At 50.2% G+C, this 18,960-nt stretch overlaps 1 protein-coding gene across 1 annotated transcript in view; it reads right to left on the bottom strand.

Annotated features, from left to right (window-relative positions):
* The window catches only part of LOC133353343 (regulating synaptic membrane exocytosis protein 2-like), a 271,939-nt gene that overhangs the window by 133,630 nt on the left and 119,349 nt on the right, over positions 1-18,960 (bottom strand). The window contains 2 exon segments of the mRNA XM_061569499.1: positions 15,994-16,610; positions 17,557-17,938. Coding sequence (XP_061425483.1) covers positions 15,994-16,610; positions 17,557-17,938 — 999 coding nt within the window.

Genomic DNA, 18,960 nt, shown 5'->3' with positions numbered 1-18,960 from the left:
AGCAGAAAGCCAATGCAGCTCCACGAGCATTGGACGGATATGGTCGGATCTTGCATTACCCGTCAACACACGTGCCAAATAATAGTGTACACATAGGCAGGTTTAAGACACACGTTTGGCCGTTAAGGAAAGCAAGCGGGCTTGGGCAGGACACGTCGCTGGACGGGGCGATGCCCAGTGGTGGAGACTAATTACAGAGTTGCAGCCAAAGGAGGCAGCGCGCCCGCGGAGAGTGCGATGGAGCCGATGAAGTCAGCTCCTGTGTCTAGAAGCGCGGCGGATTGATAATGAGATCGGCACAGAGACAGCAACAGCCTGAGGGAGACATTCATCCGGCACGGAAATAGACCACCGCTAGTGACGTATTTAAATGCAGGTGGGGACGGACGAATGCCTTCATTTATTGCAATAAAAAGAAACTGAGGATAAAATGTAACAAAAAAATATTACGCATTCAGCCGATTCCTTGTTGGAATTATTGAGCTTGGAACTGTTGACAGTCAAGCGAACTGACTTAGTAGCGAGAGCTTTTGGGTCATGAAGATGATGGTAGTTGTCAATGCAGGACTGACTATAGTCTTAACTACATGAGGCATGGCAATACATTAATGCAATTTACTTCGTGTCAATCCCTCTTTAACGAACGATACGGGAAAATGTCTCCACAAATCTGACTTTTGCCTGATGAAGCTAGTTGTAATTACTGGCAAAACTTCGTACTCAGATTGTAAATGTTGTGGCTTGGCTCTCCAACACACCGGTGTGCTGTACTAGTAACGCATTGGTATGTTCTGTTTACGTAAGAAACCTCACTAATTGGCTGGGTCGGGTGGTAGCGGGTTTAACGAGACATTTATATATTTACGCGATGTAACCCCGAAAACCTATGTTACGGATGTAAAAAATCATTGAACCTTGTTGTGGCTTTCAAGTGTGTGTGCACGATTATCTTTGGTGGGGAGTGGCAGTGCAGTAGTATACTGAGCTATGAAAGCTGCAGTCCGAGTTTAATTCCTACTCATAAGAGGATTTTGGGTTAGATCACATAAATATATAAATGTGTCGTTAAAACCCGCCACCACCCGACACAGCTAACTAGTAATGGTTGTCACGTAAACAGAACGTGCCAATTCGTCACTAGTACAGCACACCGGTGTGTTGGAGAGCCACAACATTTACAATCTGAGTACGACGTTTCGCCAGTAATTACAACTAGCTTCATCAGGCGACAGACAGATTTGTGGAGAAGTCCACCTGTTTCGTTCCTTATATAGAGGCGTAGATGTGGTGACCACACTTCTGTGCTCTTCAATTCCCTTCAATTCCCACTCATGACCAATAACACCGGGGATTTTTTGAACCGGTCAAGGGCCTACCCTAGGTAAACTCAGCCTTAAATGTGTACCTGGTGTGTCGTGTAAACAGCAGCACTGGGGAGAGAAAGGCGGTGCTGACCACCCGACTGCCTCGTGTGCTGTGCCGGCCTTCATAAGTGCTCGCTAACAGCCCTTGCACCGACAATTTCTTAAAGGCTCCATGGGGGATCTTTGTCTTTTATATTGACATGAAATGACACAACGTATTTATTCCAGGCACGGCAAAAAATAAACTAAGTTTTACACTCACCGGCCATTCCCAAAAAAAAAAACCATTTTGATTGATGCCTGCGAGCTGAAGCACGTGACGTAAATGAGCCAATCGTTTTGCAGCCAAAGCTTGTGCCACACAAGTTTAGAAGGACAATTTGGGGATTTATTGTCCGTAACTGAAAGGCCATTACAGCCACCACAACCATTCATCACGGACTCTCTGGCCAGTAAGTCATGGACAGAAAATGTTCTTTAACTGCACTTATATATATATTTTTAAATCCAATGAAATTTAACTTTCGTGATACAATGAATGTGTACGCTGTACACTCATTCTTCATTTATTTAGAATGTGATGAGATTAGTGTCCATTGACATACAGGATCTATTTTGATAGCAAGCCCTGAATAAAAGATGCATTTCAAATGTGAAACTGACCCAGAAATGTTCTAATATTTTAAATTACGTTATAGAACCTGTAGCGTTTACTTCACAGCAGATAACAAGCAGGAATCAAACTCTAAACACAGTAACCAATGTCTCTGGAGCTCGTATGCTATCCAGTAGCTGAAAAAACGTAATGTTTATTGGAATAATAGTTCATTCCTACGCTTCACACTTGGCGTGAAGAACATTAAGAATAGGTGTTCAGACTGCTCTGGAATGTCCAGGTTATCGATACAGAATTCAATTTGCAATGGGAAACCAATGTGATACAGTGAAAGCCACATCAACTGCTCAAAATGAGATACAATAGTGCCACGGTGTCGAGATGATAACTGTATCGCCTGGTATACAGGAGGTCGTACATTTGGAGTTTGCATGTTCTCCCATAGTCGTGTAGATTTTTCTCTGGGTCGTCTGCTTTTTCCCCTCCACGTTTAGAAACACGCGTTTCGGAGTATTTGGCTACGATACATTTCCACACTTCATTGAGCTATGATTTGTGGCCAGGAAGGTTGTGAAAAAAAGCTATACAGCTCAGTGGGCCTTACCTGGTAAAATTGAAAAAAAGGTTAGTTTAGTAATAAAGGCTCATAAATTGGCATGAAATATCTAAAAATAACAACCCGATGTAGCAGGAATTTCATGAAAAATGGTCCTCGGACTAAGTATAACTTTCCTCAATAAATGATCAATTATTATTATTAGTATCAATTGGCATTCTCATCGGGGGTCACTCGTAGAAATGCAATGCCCTTCCCAGGTCACCTTGCTAATCTTAGCAGTGGTTGCGATGTCTCGGGTGTCTTGACTGCTCCACCGATCCACACCTTCCTCGTCGCCTAATTCAAGTAATTCCAGGAATAGACGTCCGATACAGCCTCTCTCTTGTTTATTTTCAGCTCGCGTAACGCCCGGCCATTTATAATAAGGACGGCGGAAATTGCACGCGAGTGAGCGCAACGGCGCAGCCCTGCAATTAGCCGCTCGCGCCGCTGCTGCAGACAAAAGGGGCCTCTGCTTCTCGGAGGGCCTCAAGAAAGGCCCCTCGACGGACGAGGTGGGAGCACCCACACTCCATCGCCCATCACCCACGGATCTTCCGATCGACTGACTGTGGTGCATCCATTTTTTTTCTTTACTGCTCAGTGGGCAGAGTCACGCTGGAGGGATTTAAGAAACATTGCGTTTTCAACCGCCATGGCAGAAGATTTGAACTGGTGAACTCTAGATTGCAGGTCCAGTCTCCTAAAATGTACTTGATGGCATCACCCTTTGTGTATATTTATATATATATATATGTACACAGTACACGAGTACAAACGTCTGATGACAGTTCAGTCCCAACATCCAGCTGAAGATATTGATTTCATCATCCGGCACTTTTCCACAACCTACGTCTACACACAGAAAATGGAATAGGGACATTTAAATAAAAGAATTTCAAATAAAATAAAACACTGCTGACATTTTGGGTCATGGTCCTCCTCCTACTCTGAAGAAGACCCACTGCCTGAAACGTCAGCCTATTATACAGTATTCCCTCGTTATTCGCGAGGGACACGTTCCGGACATGCTCGTGAATAGCACAATTCTTGGATAATAATGTTGGCTCTACGAATATCATACGCGCAACGTCTGCGGATGATTCTAAAGCTTCGAGAAAGTTATCTCTCTCTGTCTCTCTCATTTCTTTATCTCATCACTTTAGCTCCCATCACTTCATCTCATCCCTTGATTTCATCACTCTCTCTCTCATCACTTTATCTCAGTTGTGTAGAGTTCCAGGTGCGATTCGCGGAATGCCAAAATCGCGCATAGCATGTTCCTGAATAACAATGGAAAAATATTGTTCCAGCATAATGCAACGTCAACCATCAAAGTGCTGTCATGTGCACGTGCAGAACATTGATGAGGACCTCGGGCTCTGCGCACGACGCTGGCACAAATGAACCGAACCTTGATGACACCCATGAAGTCCACCCGGTTATCCACGGCAATTGTGGACAGTGAGCACAGCCACCGAGACCGAGGTGGTAATATAATCCAATTATCCACGATTATGTGTGCATAATAGATGATGATGGTGATGATGGATGAGATCATTACGGTCGTCGTTCCTGCCTTTTGTCCACCCATCTTTGAGGCTGTAGCCACAGTCGTTGGGAGTACGCTGCACCATGCCGTACATTCACCCGATTGACAACTGCTGTGGATAGCAGGCACAGGAATCAAGGAGGTATTTTTCACGGATAACACTTCCTGCTTATCCTCAAAAATGATTGTCTGTGATGGTGGGGGTGGGAAATCCATTGCAGATAGAATGAATACAACACTGTTTTGGGAACTTATGCATCCACTATATGTCATCCTCAACATCTCCTAGATCCTCCATGGACTTGCTCCTGCCCACCTCTCCCCTCTCATCTCACTCTACTCCGCTCCACGCACTCTCCTACCTCTCCCCTCTCATCTCACTCTACTCCCCTCCACGCACTCTCCTACCTCTCCCCTCTCATCTCACTCTACTCCCCTCCACGCACTCTCCTACCTCTCCCCTCTCATCACACTCCACTCCCCTCCACGCACTCTCCTACCTCTCCCCTCTCATCTCACTCTACTCCGCTCCACGCACTCTCCTACCTCTCCCCTCTCATCTCACTCTACTCCCCCCACGCACTCTCCTACCTCTCCCATCTAATCTCACACTACTCCCCTCCACGCACTCTCCTACCTCTCCCCTCTCATCTCACTTTCTTCCCCTCCACGCACTCTCCTACCTCTCCCATCTAATCTCACTCTACTCCCCTCCACGCACTCTCCTACCTCTCCCATCTAATCTCACTCTACTCCCCTCCTCGCACTCTCCTACCTCTCCCATCTCATCTCACTATATTCCCCTCCACACACTCTCCAACCTCTCCCATCTAATCTCACTCTACTCCTCTCCACGCACTCTCCTACCTCTCCCATCTAATCTCACTCTACTCCCCTCCACGCACTCTCCTACCTCTCCCATCTCATCTCACTCTACTCCCCTCCACCCACTCGCCTACCTCTCCCCTCTCATCTCACTTTACTCCCCTCCGCACACTCTCCTACCTCTCCCCTCTCATCTCACTCTACTCCCCTCCACGCACTCTGCTACCTCTCCCCTCTCATCTCACTCTAATCCCCTCCACGCACTCTTCTACCTCTCCCATTTCATCTCACTCTACTCCCCTCCACACACTCTCCTACCTCTCCCCTCTCATCTCACTCTAATCCCCTCCACGCACTCTCCTACCTCTCCCATTTCATCTCACTCTACTCCCCTCCACACACTCTCCTACCTCTCCCCTCTCATCTCACTCTACTTTCTTCCACACACTCTCCTACCTCTCCCCTCTCATCTCACTCTACTTTCCTCCACGCACTCTCCTACCTCTCCCATCTCATCTCACTCTACCCCCCCTCCCCTCCGGCTGGTTGCTGGAGGCATATATAAGTGGCCGGCTCTGATTGACAAAATGATTGTCACCTGAAGGAAGGTCCATTAGAGGAAACTTCAGGCGAGGTGACCCATTCATGCAGCAGGAGGCAATGATGCCTCCTGTCGATGTACAGACAGATGGGGTGGCCCGTGCCATCGGCTATCCCTGGCACGTTCCCGGGCGTGACAATCTGGCCGACAGAACGCTACGGGCGCGACTCCCCCGTAACGGCGCGAGCGGGGTCCGACGGCCGACCCGGCGGTACTGACCGCGACAGCGAGATGGAGGAGGGCAGGGGAGCCGCTGCTGCTGCCCAAACACTGCTGCTGCAAGCGAAGAGGAACAACACACGCACCGAGTCACCCGGCAGCCCTGCGACGACAACACCCGGCCAGCGCAGGGTCGCCCGTTCGCTCGGCCGTCGAACAAACATAGAAGCCAAATGCATACAGCAATACACGATGTGTTTACCGACGCAACACATCATCATCAATTCCAAATCCAATGCTCTATCGAAATCACTCGATAATTATGCCATCAGCTATACAATACACCTGCAACCTTGTGGAGCTGTAGTCCACTTCGCTACCATGTCCTATTAGCACGGTTGGCTACTTACCATGCGAAAGAAGTTCAACATACATACGGTTCAGCCCTTATTGGATGGATACGGGGACCAGATAAAGGATTGGGATCTCAACCCACGGTCCTTACAGTTGTTTCTGTACAATATTAATAACGTCACAGTTTCATCAGTGCCAGATTAAGCTAGTGCGGCGCCTGTAGCATATGTTATGAAGGGGCCCTAGATAAATAAATAAAAACACGTAAATATTAAAACACAATTTTTTTACTTGCATAGTAAAGTCATTGTATTTTTTCATTTGCTATAATTCCAGATAATACGACAAATCGCTAACCTTCAACACCCAGTCGTTCATAAAAGTTGAAGGCAGTATAGTACTATAGTAATAGAGCAAGTGCAGAATCACTGAACCGGAATTGATAGCTTGAAATAATTTAGTGCGGGGCCCTAGAAAGTGCGCATGGCATATGCTACTTTTTGCTACGAGGATAATCCGGCACTGGGTTTAATGCAGAGTTAGCGGGCGCAATTCTCAGATTGGTGAGGTGGGACATTTCGATCTTGTCGATCACTTTGTCCCCGTGCCTTTTCTCTCCACCAAGAGACAGAGTGGCCCCGCTGGGCGCAATGGGCTCCCAGCCAACGCGTGAATCACGCGCGCTCACAAACTGAGACGCGACGTGCGGATTATCACCGCAAACATTTACATTACGGTGCCACACTGCACCGGACGTGGCAACGGGGTGTCGCTCAAGCTTGTTGGTGGCCTCGAGCCAGTGGTGGAAATTCCACATTCCCATGACGGGGGTAAATATTTCTGCTGGATAACGTACTCTTAGTTTCCCACAACGTGGTACCTACTTTGTAAACCCGGAAGGGTGGAGGCTGACTCGACCTGCAACGGTGATTCGAACTCGCAACACACCACGGAGCCGGACTTAAAATAGTTTTACCGCAACATGTAAATGTCACTTGAACGTAGCCAAATGACAGTTCGTCAACGACGTTGCCTCCGTCAAAAATAGTTTTTCCAACAAAACATTTGCACGCTGCTAACGATGCAAAGCTGAGCGCGGCATATTCCGCCGGTACATCGAACGGGTCAGGCGGCGCGGCCGCTCGCGTACCTGACTGCAGCGCGTCCAAAATGAGCCGGATGAAGCCCGAAAACATCGTTTTGTTTCACGCGATCGTCCGCGGCTACCGTTCCCGCGGCCGCCGAGAGGCACGGAGCGCGCGAGCCGCTGGTGCCGGGAGCGCCGCCTCGCTCCCGGCCAAGTCGTTCTCGAGCCGCGCGCCGCCTCCAGGCCACCGCGGCGCGCCCGCAGCCCCGGCGCTCATCGCATCGTCACACCGGTACCACGCGCCGGCAGCAGCGGCAGCGGCAGCAGCGACAAACTTGACTCGGGGGGAACGGGGGGGAAGGCGTCGTCGTCACGCGACGTCTCTGGGAGACGCGCAAACCTCCGAATGCATTCTCGTGGGGGTGGCGTTGCGTGGCACAGTGATGAGGGGGGGGGGGGGGGCGTGCAGGGGGAGGGCGGCTGAACAATGGGGGGTGGTGGGGAGGGGGTTCGGGAGGAAGATCAGGGGGGGGGGTGGTGGAGGGGAATAATGGGGACAGATGATTATGGGGTGTGGCTGCTCTCTCTTTCTCTCTCTGTTATGAATGTGACCAGGCAGACAATGATTCCCCTAAAGCCTTGAACGGGCTGTTGGGGCATTTGCTGTTCGCGAGCACCTATGGGGACCGGCACAGCACACGAGGGGATTGTCCGGTGAGCACCATGCCCGGCTACATTTATCTCCCCAGCGGTGATGTCTACACATCGCACCTCCAAAGAGCAATGTTGGCTATGCACGGTGCAAAATAAGTTCATTTAAGCTCACCGTGCACGAATGGAAGAATCGCGCGTGCGAGAATTGTTTAGGGTTCGTAGAAAAATGGAGTTGAAAAAGCTCGCGTTACATTTGTGGCTAAGGGTGCCAATAAAACTGTACACCGTAGGTAGGTAGAGAGAAAAAGCAGTTAAAGCAAGTGGTAAAAACAATAATAACTAATTCTTTGAATCAGTTTGGACCATCTCAATCCATCGCATCCCTGGTGTGGGGGGTGGTGAATCAAGCTATAGGTGCTACTCGCTAACAGCACTTGCCCCAACAATCTGTTAAGACTATACGGGTGGGGGGGGGTCTTCATCATTGCCTTCAGAGCAGTTGTATCCTTTCCTGAACCACCCCAGGCACCTTGGAGTGAGCAGAGTGTCGGTTTCGGTATTTGGCAAAAGTCTCATACGCGAGCAACCTCCGTAGATATTCGAGGTGCAGTGTTCCCCTCTTCCGGAAAGAGATGTTGAGACATCCCCTGAAATTAGTCCTGGCTCTTCCAAAATGTCAAGCCACGCAAAGGATGCTCACCTGCTGTGATGAGCTTCCCAGCAGGGAACATATGGGCACTGCTCGAGTTCATCCAGCAGTGCATATAAAAAGGGCTGTACATTCTTATTCTTACAACGGGATATGGGAATAAGTTTGTCCCGTTATGCTTTGTTTCGCATACATTGCTCATTAATTCAGGAACATATTTCCTTTTAAGTGTAATGTCTTTGCATGGTGCGTTCTTTCAAAAAAAAAATGTGCAAAAGATGTTTAGCACAATTTTTAACACGGACAATTTTGTCGCGATGTGACACCGTCCCGCGTGCGCACAGTGAGTACCGCCGAAAATACCTCCGCCACGTGGAGGGAAAAAAAAAACCTGCGCTCGATAATGCGGAAGAGTCGGAGGTGGTGGAGTTGCTTGAGTTCCGTGGTGAGGAGGAGCTGTCTCATGAGGATCTTATGCAGCTGGAACAACAACGACTGCAAGGAGCTGCCCCAGCAGCAGCAGAAGAAAAATTCTGTCCAGCTGTCGTTGGACAGATTTGTTTTCTTACATTCTATAATCAAGCCGGAAGGTCCCAGAGAAGAGTGCAGAAGAAAGTCAGCTTCTTCTGGCGCACATCGCTGTGGCTCCAGCTTCATTGTCAGATGAAGAGGCAGGAGATCCTGCCGCTTCTTTGTCTGCATAACTCCACCACGTCTGTATAACTCCTCCATCAGCTAGATCTTCAACTATCTCTGGCAAGTTGTATCTAATTCTTCGTATTCATTATTCGTTGAAATGTCTGTTGACTTATAATGTTTCCAAATGTGGAGGGGGAAAACCGGAGGACCCAGAGAAAAAATCCACACGACCACTGGGAGAACATGCAAACTTAAAATGTACAGGTGCGAGGGATCGTGATCGAACGCACGACCTCCTGTATACCAAGCGAAGTATTTAACATCTCGCCACCGTGATCCCCACTTGCTTGAACACGCGAGCAGAAGCCACGATATGTGTGGCACGTCTGGTTGGCGCAGCTCCCAAGATCGGAAGGAGAGGGCCTTCATTGTAAATCGACAGCGTGCGTCAAAGGTGTAAATAACGAGGCAACACTTTCCAGGCACGATGCCAAACAAACGGAAGTGCAACAAGCTCGTTAAAAAAAGAAAGTAATAGACAGCCATTTTAATACTCCACAAAGCTCTTGTTGTCATCCAGTGAAATAGGCACGCACGAGAGAAGGAGTCTATTTTGTCGAGCGCCTCTCGCCTGACACTCGGTTCAGAGTTACGAGGCTTCGGTTATTTTTTTAGGGCATTCGCGCACTTCACCCTGGCACGGGCGGCACAGGTGCTCGACACACAGGTCCCGTGGTTTCCCCTCCCATGTGCGCGGCTCGACCATTTAGCGCTCGGCAATTGCTTTTCATTATTCATGTTTATATTTAGGCCCGCAATGCGCGCGCCGAGACAAAGGATGACACGGCAGGCTTTTTTTTTCGTCACCGGCGTTTCCATTGACGGTGAATTACCGCACGAATATTCACGCGACGCGCAACGAGGGAGCAACGCGGGCTCGTCTCGACGGGTGAGTCAGGCCCCTCATGGGTCAACGCGAGTCACGGTCAATACGTCAAAGTGTTCCGATACCTAAACACGCATTCGGCAGTGCTCTCCCCTCCATTGATGGTCCTTGTCCACGTGGTGGAAGTTCCACATTCGTACGGCTGTGCCAAATGCTTTTCAGACCTGACAAAGTAAACACCCCCCCCTCCCCCCAACCAGGATTTGAACTTGCAACCTTCTGGGTTGATTGTTGGCCAATGTGCCATAGCACCAACATAAACGCAAACTATATCATCATCAATTCCAAATCCAATGCTCCATGAAAACCACTCGATAATGATGCCATCACCTATAGCCATACACCTGCAATCTTGTGGATTCACAGTCCATTTCACTACCACGTGCCCGTGCATGTATTTCTGCGGCACCTATTGTGCTTGGTCTGAAGTGCGCGCTTATGAATTTCTACGGCTGTTGCTGCCCTTCGAACAATTGGAAATTGCTCCCGTAAAAACCATGTACACGATCGTTTTCTCTCTTAACATTCATTGCTGAAAGTTTTAAGTCTAATCCCCAAGTCGTTCATCGTTCTAGCCCGATTAGACGGTCACAAATAGTAAAAATAAATCTAAATTGCGCTGGCATGCACGCGGTAGATCACGCGCGACAGTTTGCTTGACGTGGATTGCGCGGATCACGAATCTGGCATCAGGGCTGGATTTGAAAACCATCGTCCTATCAGGCATTACCAGCACGTTCAACCTGCCGTACTCCAACATGGCCGAAACTCAGCGCCGACTGCTGTTAAAATGGAAATAACGCGCTGCCTGTCGCCTTGCCCATGCGGCGGAACGTATTCATTAGGTGAAATGATGCGTGAGTCGCGGCGCACTGAAATTAAATACCTCCATCACCGCGGGGAGGCTGCGCAAAACAAACGGTATACGCGTACGTGGAAGAGTCACCGCAGGAAAAATAAGTTGCCCCCCCCGCTCTCATTTCATTGAGATATTTGCCACATTCCATTTTATTTTTTGCCTGACATTGCAACGAAGGTTGAAACGTTCTTTTTTTTAACGCGTTAGATGTCATGAACTCTCCGCATTGTAACCGGTGGAGATTGCGCCACGGCGTATTGGACAGCACACCGGACTTGATGAATCGTATTCGTTGGTGAATGCTGCTGTGTTGGCAGTGGTGCACAAGCGCAAACAACAACAAAACTCACCACTTGCGTCAGTTAGCACTGTGCAGCCAGACATATAACTGAGTACGGGCACGGTTAGTCGATCGGCAGGTCACGTGTGGTGGGGTTAAACGTGGATATTCCAAACGCTTCTAAGATGTCGGGCCCAGGCTGGAAATCAGTTGAAATGACCTCCAGAGGGGGCTCTTTAGAGATCGCTCTTGTGGCGGCCTTTCTGTCAGCAGTGACATCGGCATCGTTCCCTTTACTTACCTGGCGAGTTTACAGCCTGAGAGCCAAAACCACAGGGAGGCTCCCCCCCCCCCCCTTTTCGGTATATTACAAAATGAAGAAAAAAATACGCGTATTTTGTTCCTCAATATTCGCGGCGTAAATGATTACTTTAAGCTTGCAGATTGCTGATGGATTGCTTGGAGTTAGAGCATCAGCACAGCCCCCAGTCTGGGGCCATCAACTCGCAACGCTTTGAGATCCGGCGCAACCTTTGGTGGATGCCAAATTTGAACTGAGAAGCTCAGTGTGGCCTGCTCAGTGCTCTGATGCAATGAAAGGCCCCTAAGCAAACTCCAGTATTTTGAGCCTCGAGGTTAGAAATCTCACCCGTGATGCCATGATCTTCTAATACTCATTTGAATCCTCGCCTGGTTGCAGATGTCATACACAGTTTCTGACAACAACTTTCTATTTAACTTTTTTTTTACCAGGTATGGCCCACTGAGCGTTCTAGTTCTTAATGATTCACATTGCTGATAAGTCATTACAACTCAGAGGAGACTGAAATATGCAGTTCGGTGTCTATAAAAAGGCAATAGATAAATAAGTGAGCAAAAATACAAAGGCAAACGAACGGACGTTTGGCACGTTAATAAAGCCGAAATAAACTAAGAAAATAAAAAAGGCTGAGGCTATGAGCATGGAAGGCCATAATGGGGTTAGTGTTGCATTGATGCTATCAGGAGACTCGGGTAAGTGGCAACGAGCAAAGGGAAAACCGTATTTGCCACGAGTGTCACATTTAAATTGTTCAGGCGATGGAAGGACAGACTGGAAGTCTGCCAAACAGGCTATGACAGGCCCTGGTCCCATGGGATTAAGATGTTAAATGAAGCGTTGTGCGCCGAGATGGAAGATTGGACTGACATTGTTTAACTACAAACAGGACGGGAGAGGAGGCAGTTTATTGGGCTGCCAAGGGAGAGCAAATTCAGAATTCCTGCCGCTCCAGAGATAATGATATTGGGATTTCCCCTCAGGATTCAGGGCCTCGCTCCCATTCTGAATTGCCAACCCAAGCGGCCCAGGATCCTCAAATTTACAGCTCACGCCAACTCCTCCAGCCTCGCAGATAAGAAACCAGAATCTCTTATGGTCATGGAAACGGCTGCCTTGTTTTTTTTTTTACAGTAGCCTGCAACCTACTTATGCATTTGTGTCTAGGTTGATAGACTGAGAGTCCGTTTCATCAAAGTTATTCTCCTTGGTTTCTAATTCCAAACGTCTTATGCCACCTATGCTTTTATCAAGCAGCATTTAGCATGATAATAACAATGCAATTTATAACGCACACAACATTTCATAGCTATAAATGACCTCGACTGAGGCGTGGAGCCAAGATGAGCGTCACCTGAAGGCCAGGCGAAAGAAGTGTGCCGTTCATTATTTCTTAAAAATAGAGATTTTAAAATGCTGCAGGGGAATGTTCAGCGGGATGCCACTCCAGTTGGCGGGGGTAGCCCAGCTGTGCTTGGGGGCGACGGGAGCGAAGAGGGGTACACGGTGGACGACTGCAAGTGGAGGCACAGTGGCACAAGCAGCAGGCGACATTTTCTCTGACCCTGCTGGCGATGGGAAGGGAGCGGAGGGAGGCGAGGGAATTCTAGCCGAGGATGGCGGGCGCCGAAGATGACGCGAGGGAGATGGCTTTGCAACCGTTGAGAGTTCCTTGAGGTTGCTCGATGAAAATCGAACTGGGACGGGAATTGCAGAAGTTGAAGCGAGACCTGACTAAGCTGTACGCGAGGGTATTGCCAATTTCTGGTGGAGATGGGTGGAGGTAAGTGATGGAGGGCCTGATTATGTGGTTGGGTGTGGCTGTCGGACACGGTGGAATCGAGGGTGATGCTGAGGGACTTGGTGTGGAGTTATATAGTGGAGCCAGCGATTAGTTGGACGTGGTGACACGCAGTCTGGTGCTGGATCAGGCACAAATCATTTAATGTATGTTGAACTTCTCCCATACTGTAGGTAGTCAACCGTGCTAAACGGGGGTGTGGGGGAATTACATTTTGTTTGAATTTTCATGCAAACCAAATTGAAATCACCCGATGCCACATGCCACTTTTTGGTGGGAAAATAACAGAAAGTGTCAAACGTTCATATTTTCTTTCGAACTGCTTTTTAGGTTTAGTTTGTTGTCTTTCTCCCACACCTCTGATTAGCGCGATTGACCAAGTACGGGAACAAAATAAGTTCAACGTAGATACATATATATATTACGTTGATCTAACAATTGGAGAACAACATCCGTGATATAAAGTGTATAGCCACGAACTCTATCTCATAGCCCTGCCCCTTTCCTGATTAGCTCCAATCCCCCACCACCCCACCCACAGCCAGATTGATACAACCCAACCCTGCATTCGCAAATGCACCACCACAAACCACTCAGCATATCGCTTGAAAGTGCGGCCTGTTTCTACTTTAAGTGGCCTGTTGCACAACTGCTCACAAGCAGCAGCAACGACGGCCACGTGTAAGCGATTCAGTTGCATGCAACCAGGTGACGAATCTGATCGCTTTGCTTGCAGATAATTCAGATAACCCCCCCACCCCACCCATTTATTATAATAAATGGGTGGGGGAGGGGGTTAGACACTTTCCCAATACATTAATTAACCATCGATGGAGATCAAGCCCAGAAGTTCCAGGCTGTCAGTTGAACCGTGTGACTTGTCAATATACCTGGCAGCTCATTAGAGTTGCAAACAGGATTGTGATACGGCGGCAGACACCAGATCAACATTTCCTATAAACTGTTTTTTTTGCAGGTAAGGGGCAAAGGTTGATGCATAAATGAATGTGCTTAGAACGCATGGCCCATGTTTGTTTTTTTTAACCCCCCCGCCATCCACAGTGGGACAATAATGACACAGCAGAGTCAGTGACAACGACTTACACCAGTCACAAGACGCAGAGTGAACACTCATCGGTGAATGGGCTCGTCCTTCGGAGTAAACAGGTTGATTTACGCGTGGATGAATGCAGTCATCCCAAGGTATGAAAAGAAGTGTACTCGTTAATAATTCATACTTGGGACATCCCCTCTGGGTCATGATAATGCACCCGATGAAAGAGTGCGGCAGGGCAGCAAATCATCGCGCGGCTTTGTCTACCTGTTTCAATTAAGGATACTTTATTCCGTAATTAAAATTAAATATTGCTTGGGCCAGGTAGCAGGTGTTCGAGGAGGAAACGTGTTTTCACACTCAGCGGCTTTAAACATGGATTGTTGAGAAGCGGAGACTGTTTTTTTGTGGATACAAACTTTTGTTTAAGCCAAAACATGTGTGCGAGTTCACCAGTAAATATTCCAGTATTTCGCTGTTGAGAAATATCGTCATATAACCCTAAAAGCTGCTACCCAGGCACCTCCATTTGTATATAAAAAATGTCAACTTGTAACGCGCGCGAACAGTATTTGCTCACTCTCGACAATAGATAACGACTCAGAGGAACGAAGATGGATCCCAGACATGCAAGCAATAAGCCACCAAATCTCCCCCTCCCCAACACCCACCAAAGCTCTGCGGTTCTCTACATATGAAGTTATTATCGGCAAATTAATGAGTGTTTACATGTGGGAGGAAACCGGAGCACCCGCAGCAAATCCATGCATGCAAGGGGGCAACACTCTATCCCAGACAGATGGAACAGGTGCAGTCCACACCTGCTGTATTGTACATACCCAAAGCCATCCACATAACGTTACCACGTTCATGTAACTCTGCCACAATCTATACAACCCTGAACTCCTCCATGAAACCCCACTACAACACACGTGTATAAACCAAATCCCTTTCATATAACCCCACCTCAATCTACACAACTCCATATCCCTCCTCGTAATCCCACCTCAATCCACACAACTCCATATCCCTCCACGTAACCCCACCACAATCTACACAACTCCATATCCCTCCACGTAACCCCACCACAATCTACACAACTCCATATCCCTCCTCGTAACCCCACCTCAATCCACACAACTCCATATCCCTCCTCGTAACCCCACCACAATCTACACACCTCCATATCCCTCCACGTAACCCCACAACAATCTACACAACTCAAAATCCCTACCTCGTAACCCCACCACAATCTACACAACTCCATATCCCTCCACGTAACCCCACAACAATCTACACAACTCAAAATCCCTACCTCGTAACCCCACCACAATCTACACAACCCCATATCCCTCCACGTAACCCCACCACAATCGACGCAACTCCAAATCCCTAACTCGTAACCCCACCTCAATCCACACAACTCCATATCCCTCCACGTAACCCCACAACAATCTACACAACTCCATATCCCTCCACGTAACCCCACCACAATCTACACAACCCCATATCCCTCCACGTAACCCCACCACAATCCACGAAGCTCCAGGCCCCTCCATGTGGCGGCACGCCGCCCGTGCGGGGCGCTGGCTCCCAAACCCGGCGGTCTGCGCCGGCCGCCACCGCCGCCCCCCACCTTTCTCGCTGACGCTCTCGCTCTCGATCTCCACGTCCTCGCAGCTCGTGTACTCGGGGGTCGACGCGAGCTCCTCCTCGGAGCTGCTCATCGACATCTGCCGCTTCTTGCCCGACGCCCCCCCCGATCCGCCGCCACCGCCGCTGCCGCTCCCCGAGCCTCCGCCGCCCCCGCTCCCTCCTCCTCCCTTCTTCTGCTTGTGCGGCTTGGACGGCCGTATCGACTCGGACTGGTCCGAGCTGAGCGAGTCGTTGCGCAGCATGCTCTCCAGCTTCTCGCGCTTGCTCCTGCGCGCGCCGGCCGCGGCCGCGGCGGCCGAGCTGGGGTCGAGCCGCTGCTGCTGCTGTTGGCTCTGAGACTTGGACGGCCTCGTGGCGGCGGAGATCCCCGAGGTGCCGGCTCTCTCCGACGCCGACGGCCCCGGCGGCGGCGCGGCAGTCGCGGGGCTGTGCCGCGGGGGCGTGGGGCTCTGGTAGGGGCCCCCCTCGGAGCGCTCCGTCGAGTAGGAGCGCTGCTGCGCCGGTGCCGAGTCTTTGCCAGCCCGCCGCTGATCGTCCATGGCAGACGCTCCCCCACCTGCCGCCGCTGCTGCTGCTGCTGCTGTGCCGCCACGTTGCCTGAAGTTCAAAGATAAAAAGTCATGCAATCCTCACGTATATTCCCTTTTTTAATCAGGAAAGGCCTGATGAGTTTTATAGGGTTATTTTTTTCGGAAACGACCTGGCCACAAATGAAAGCTTAACTAAGTGAAATATCACGTGGAAATTTGCAGCAGCCAAATACTGTAAATGCGTGATGTTGATTCTAAATGTGGATGGAAAAAACGGAGGACCCGGAGGAAAATCCACACGACCACGAGGATAGAGACACCGCAAACTCAAAATGAACAGGAGTCAGGGTTGGGATCGAACCCACGACCTCCTGCACACCAGGCGAGGTACTTAACATCTCGCCACCGCGGCAACTGACCGAGTGCCAGATTTATTGGTATTTTTTTTTATTTAATTGCACATTGACGAAGTTACTCACTTGTGGAATAACAAAATACATAAGCTGACGATATGTCTCCTTCATATTCCCTTCTCTGCACAAGTTATCAGATCCACTCAATTCCCAACATCCTGATTACTCCACCCCTAGCCTGCCAGTGCTGGTGAGGCGGCAACACCTCGAGCTGCCCTTTCCCTCCCTCCCTCCACCCCCCCCCCCTCAATCCACCCCTCCATCTCTCCCCCTCCCTCCCTCCCCCTCTATCCATCCCTCCCTCCCCCCTTCCTCCATTCCTTCCCCCCTCCCTCCCCCCTCTTTGACCCTCCCTCCATCCCCCCTCTCCACCCCCCTCCCCCCCTCTCCCTCCATACCTTCACCCCCCCTCCATCCCTCCCTACATCCATCCCTCCCTCCCCCCTTCCTCCATTCCTCCCCCCCTCCCTCCCCCTCCCTCCATCCCCCCCTCTCCATCCCCCTCCCCCCTTCTCCCTCCATACCTTCACCCCCCCCCTCCATCCCTCCCTCCCTCCATCCCTCACCCCCCCCTCCGATCTCGCCCCGCCCGACGCCCACCTGGCGTGCCGCTCCCTGCGCGCCCCTCCGCTGGCCGGCGGCGGCGGCGGCGGGAGCCCTCCCTGCTCCGTCTCCGTGAACGCCAGCGCCACGTCGCTGTGCCTGCGCTCGTGGCGGGCGCGCGACACCTCCGCCTGCATGCGCATGCGCTCCTCGTCCGGCGCCGGGCGCACCGGGTAGCGAGCCAGGTTGGGGTCACTGCGGTAGCGCCCTTGCGCCGGTGGCTCTGGCTGCAGCTGCTGCTCCGGATCCACGGGGGTGCCGGACGCCGCTGGCGCCGACGCAGCAGCTGCTGCCGCGTCTCCCTCCACGCCGCTCGGTTTTGATGGCGCCACGGGCTGGCCTTGCTGGGACGTGGACGGCTCTCCCCTCTGCCCTGTGTCTGCGAGGTGCCGGGGGTGGTGGGAGGGGTGCGGGACATCGGCGTGTTGCGCGATTGTGACGGCAGTGGTGGAGGTGTTGGTTAGAAAGAGGGCGAGCGCTAACCGCAACCACCATACTCGCTAAACGTAACATGATGTGTTAACGAAAGCAGCATTAAGAGGTCGATCCAATTGGTCAGGTAAGAGTTTTTCGCACCTCTCCATTGGGAGAATGAGTGTCGGTTGGCGCTCATCTCTCTTGGCTACGCTGAGCCAGTGGTGGAAATTCCACGTCTCCACGGTGAATGGCAGTGTCTCCATAACCGCTGTTAACAAGCACCGTTAACTTCCCACAAGGCAGCACTTATTATTATTATCTCATTGCCCCCCCGATAGATCAGGGGCTTCAACTCGGGACATTCCTTCCACCACAGCCTTCCCCTTGATACGATGTCTGCTCATATTAGGAAGGCACTGGAGCTATCTATCCAGCTTTAAATCTACATTGAAAACTCATTTATTTAGAACAGTTTTTTTGGGTTTGGTTCGTTGTCCTTTCCGCGCGCCTATAATCATGGTTGGCTATGTATGGTGCGAAAGAAGTTCAGCATACATGCGGTGTGAGCTGGCCGACGGTGTGATCTGTTGCGAGCAGTTTTCAAACATTATATTTGAGCCACACCATGCCTCATGATGGCCTGCCCGTTCACACAAACCCCCGCACCCAGTACGACACCGGGTGTGGGGGTGGGAAGCTTCACCCAGAAGTGGATAGGCAAAAGAGGTTGAGCATCATTATTGTTACAACAATCACTAAATATCATCGTATATAATTTACATTACACAACCAATTATTCGTTTCGTAGACACTCAATTCGATTTACAATTCAGAACTTCTGCAAACAAAGTTTACCACAGATGGCCCCCGAGCAAAATGTTCGGCAGAATCAAGGCTTTGCAAGCGGCACCGACAATTTACAGCTGTGCCTTCGATAGCGGCTGCTGCAAGTTTCAGAGTCGGCGGGGCCAAGTGTCGGGCGGG

This window comes from Lethenteron reissneri, chromosome 43 (genome assembly GCF_015708825.2).
Source record: "Lethenteron reissneri isolate LAM-NWPU_2019-01 chromosome 43, ASM1570882v1, whole genome shotgun sequence".
Lineage (NCBI taxonomy): Eukaryota > Metazoa > Chordata > Hyperoartia > Petromyzontiformes > Petromyzontidae > Lethenteron > Lethenteron reissneri.
The sequence above is the reverse complement of the archived record's forward strand: the minus strand, read 5'-3'. Positions and strand labels throughout refer to the sequence as shown.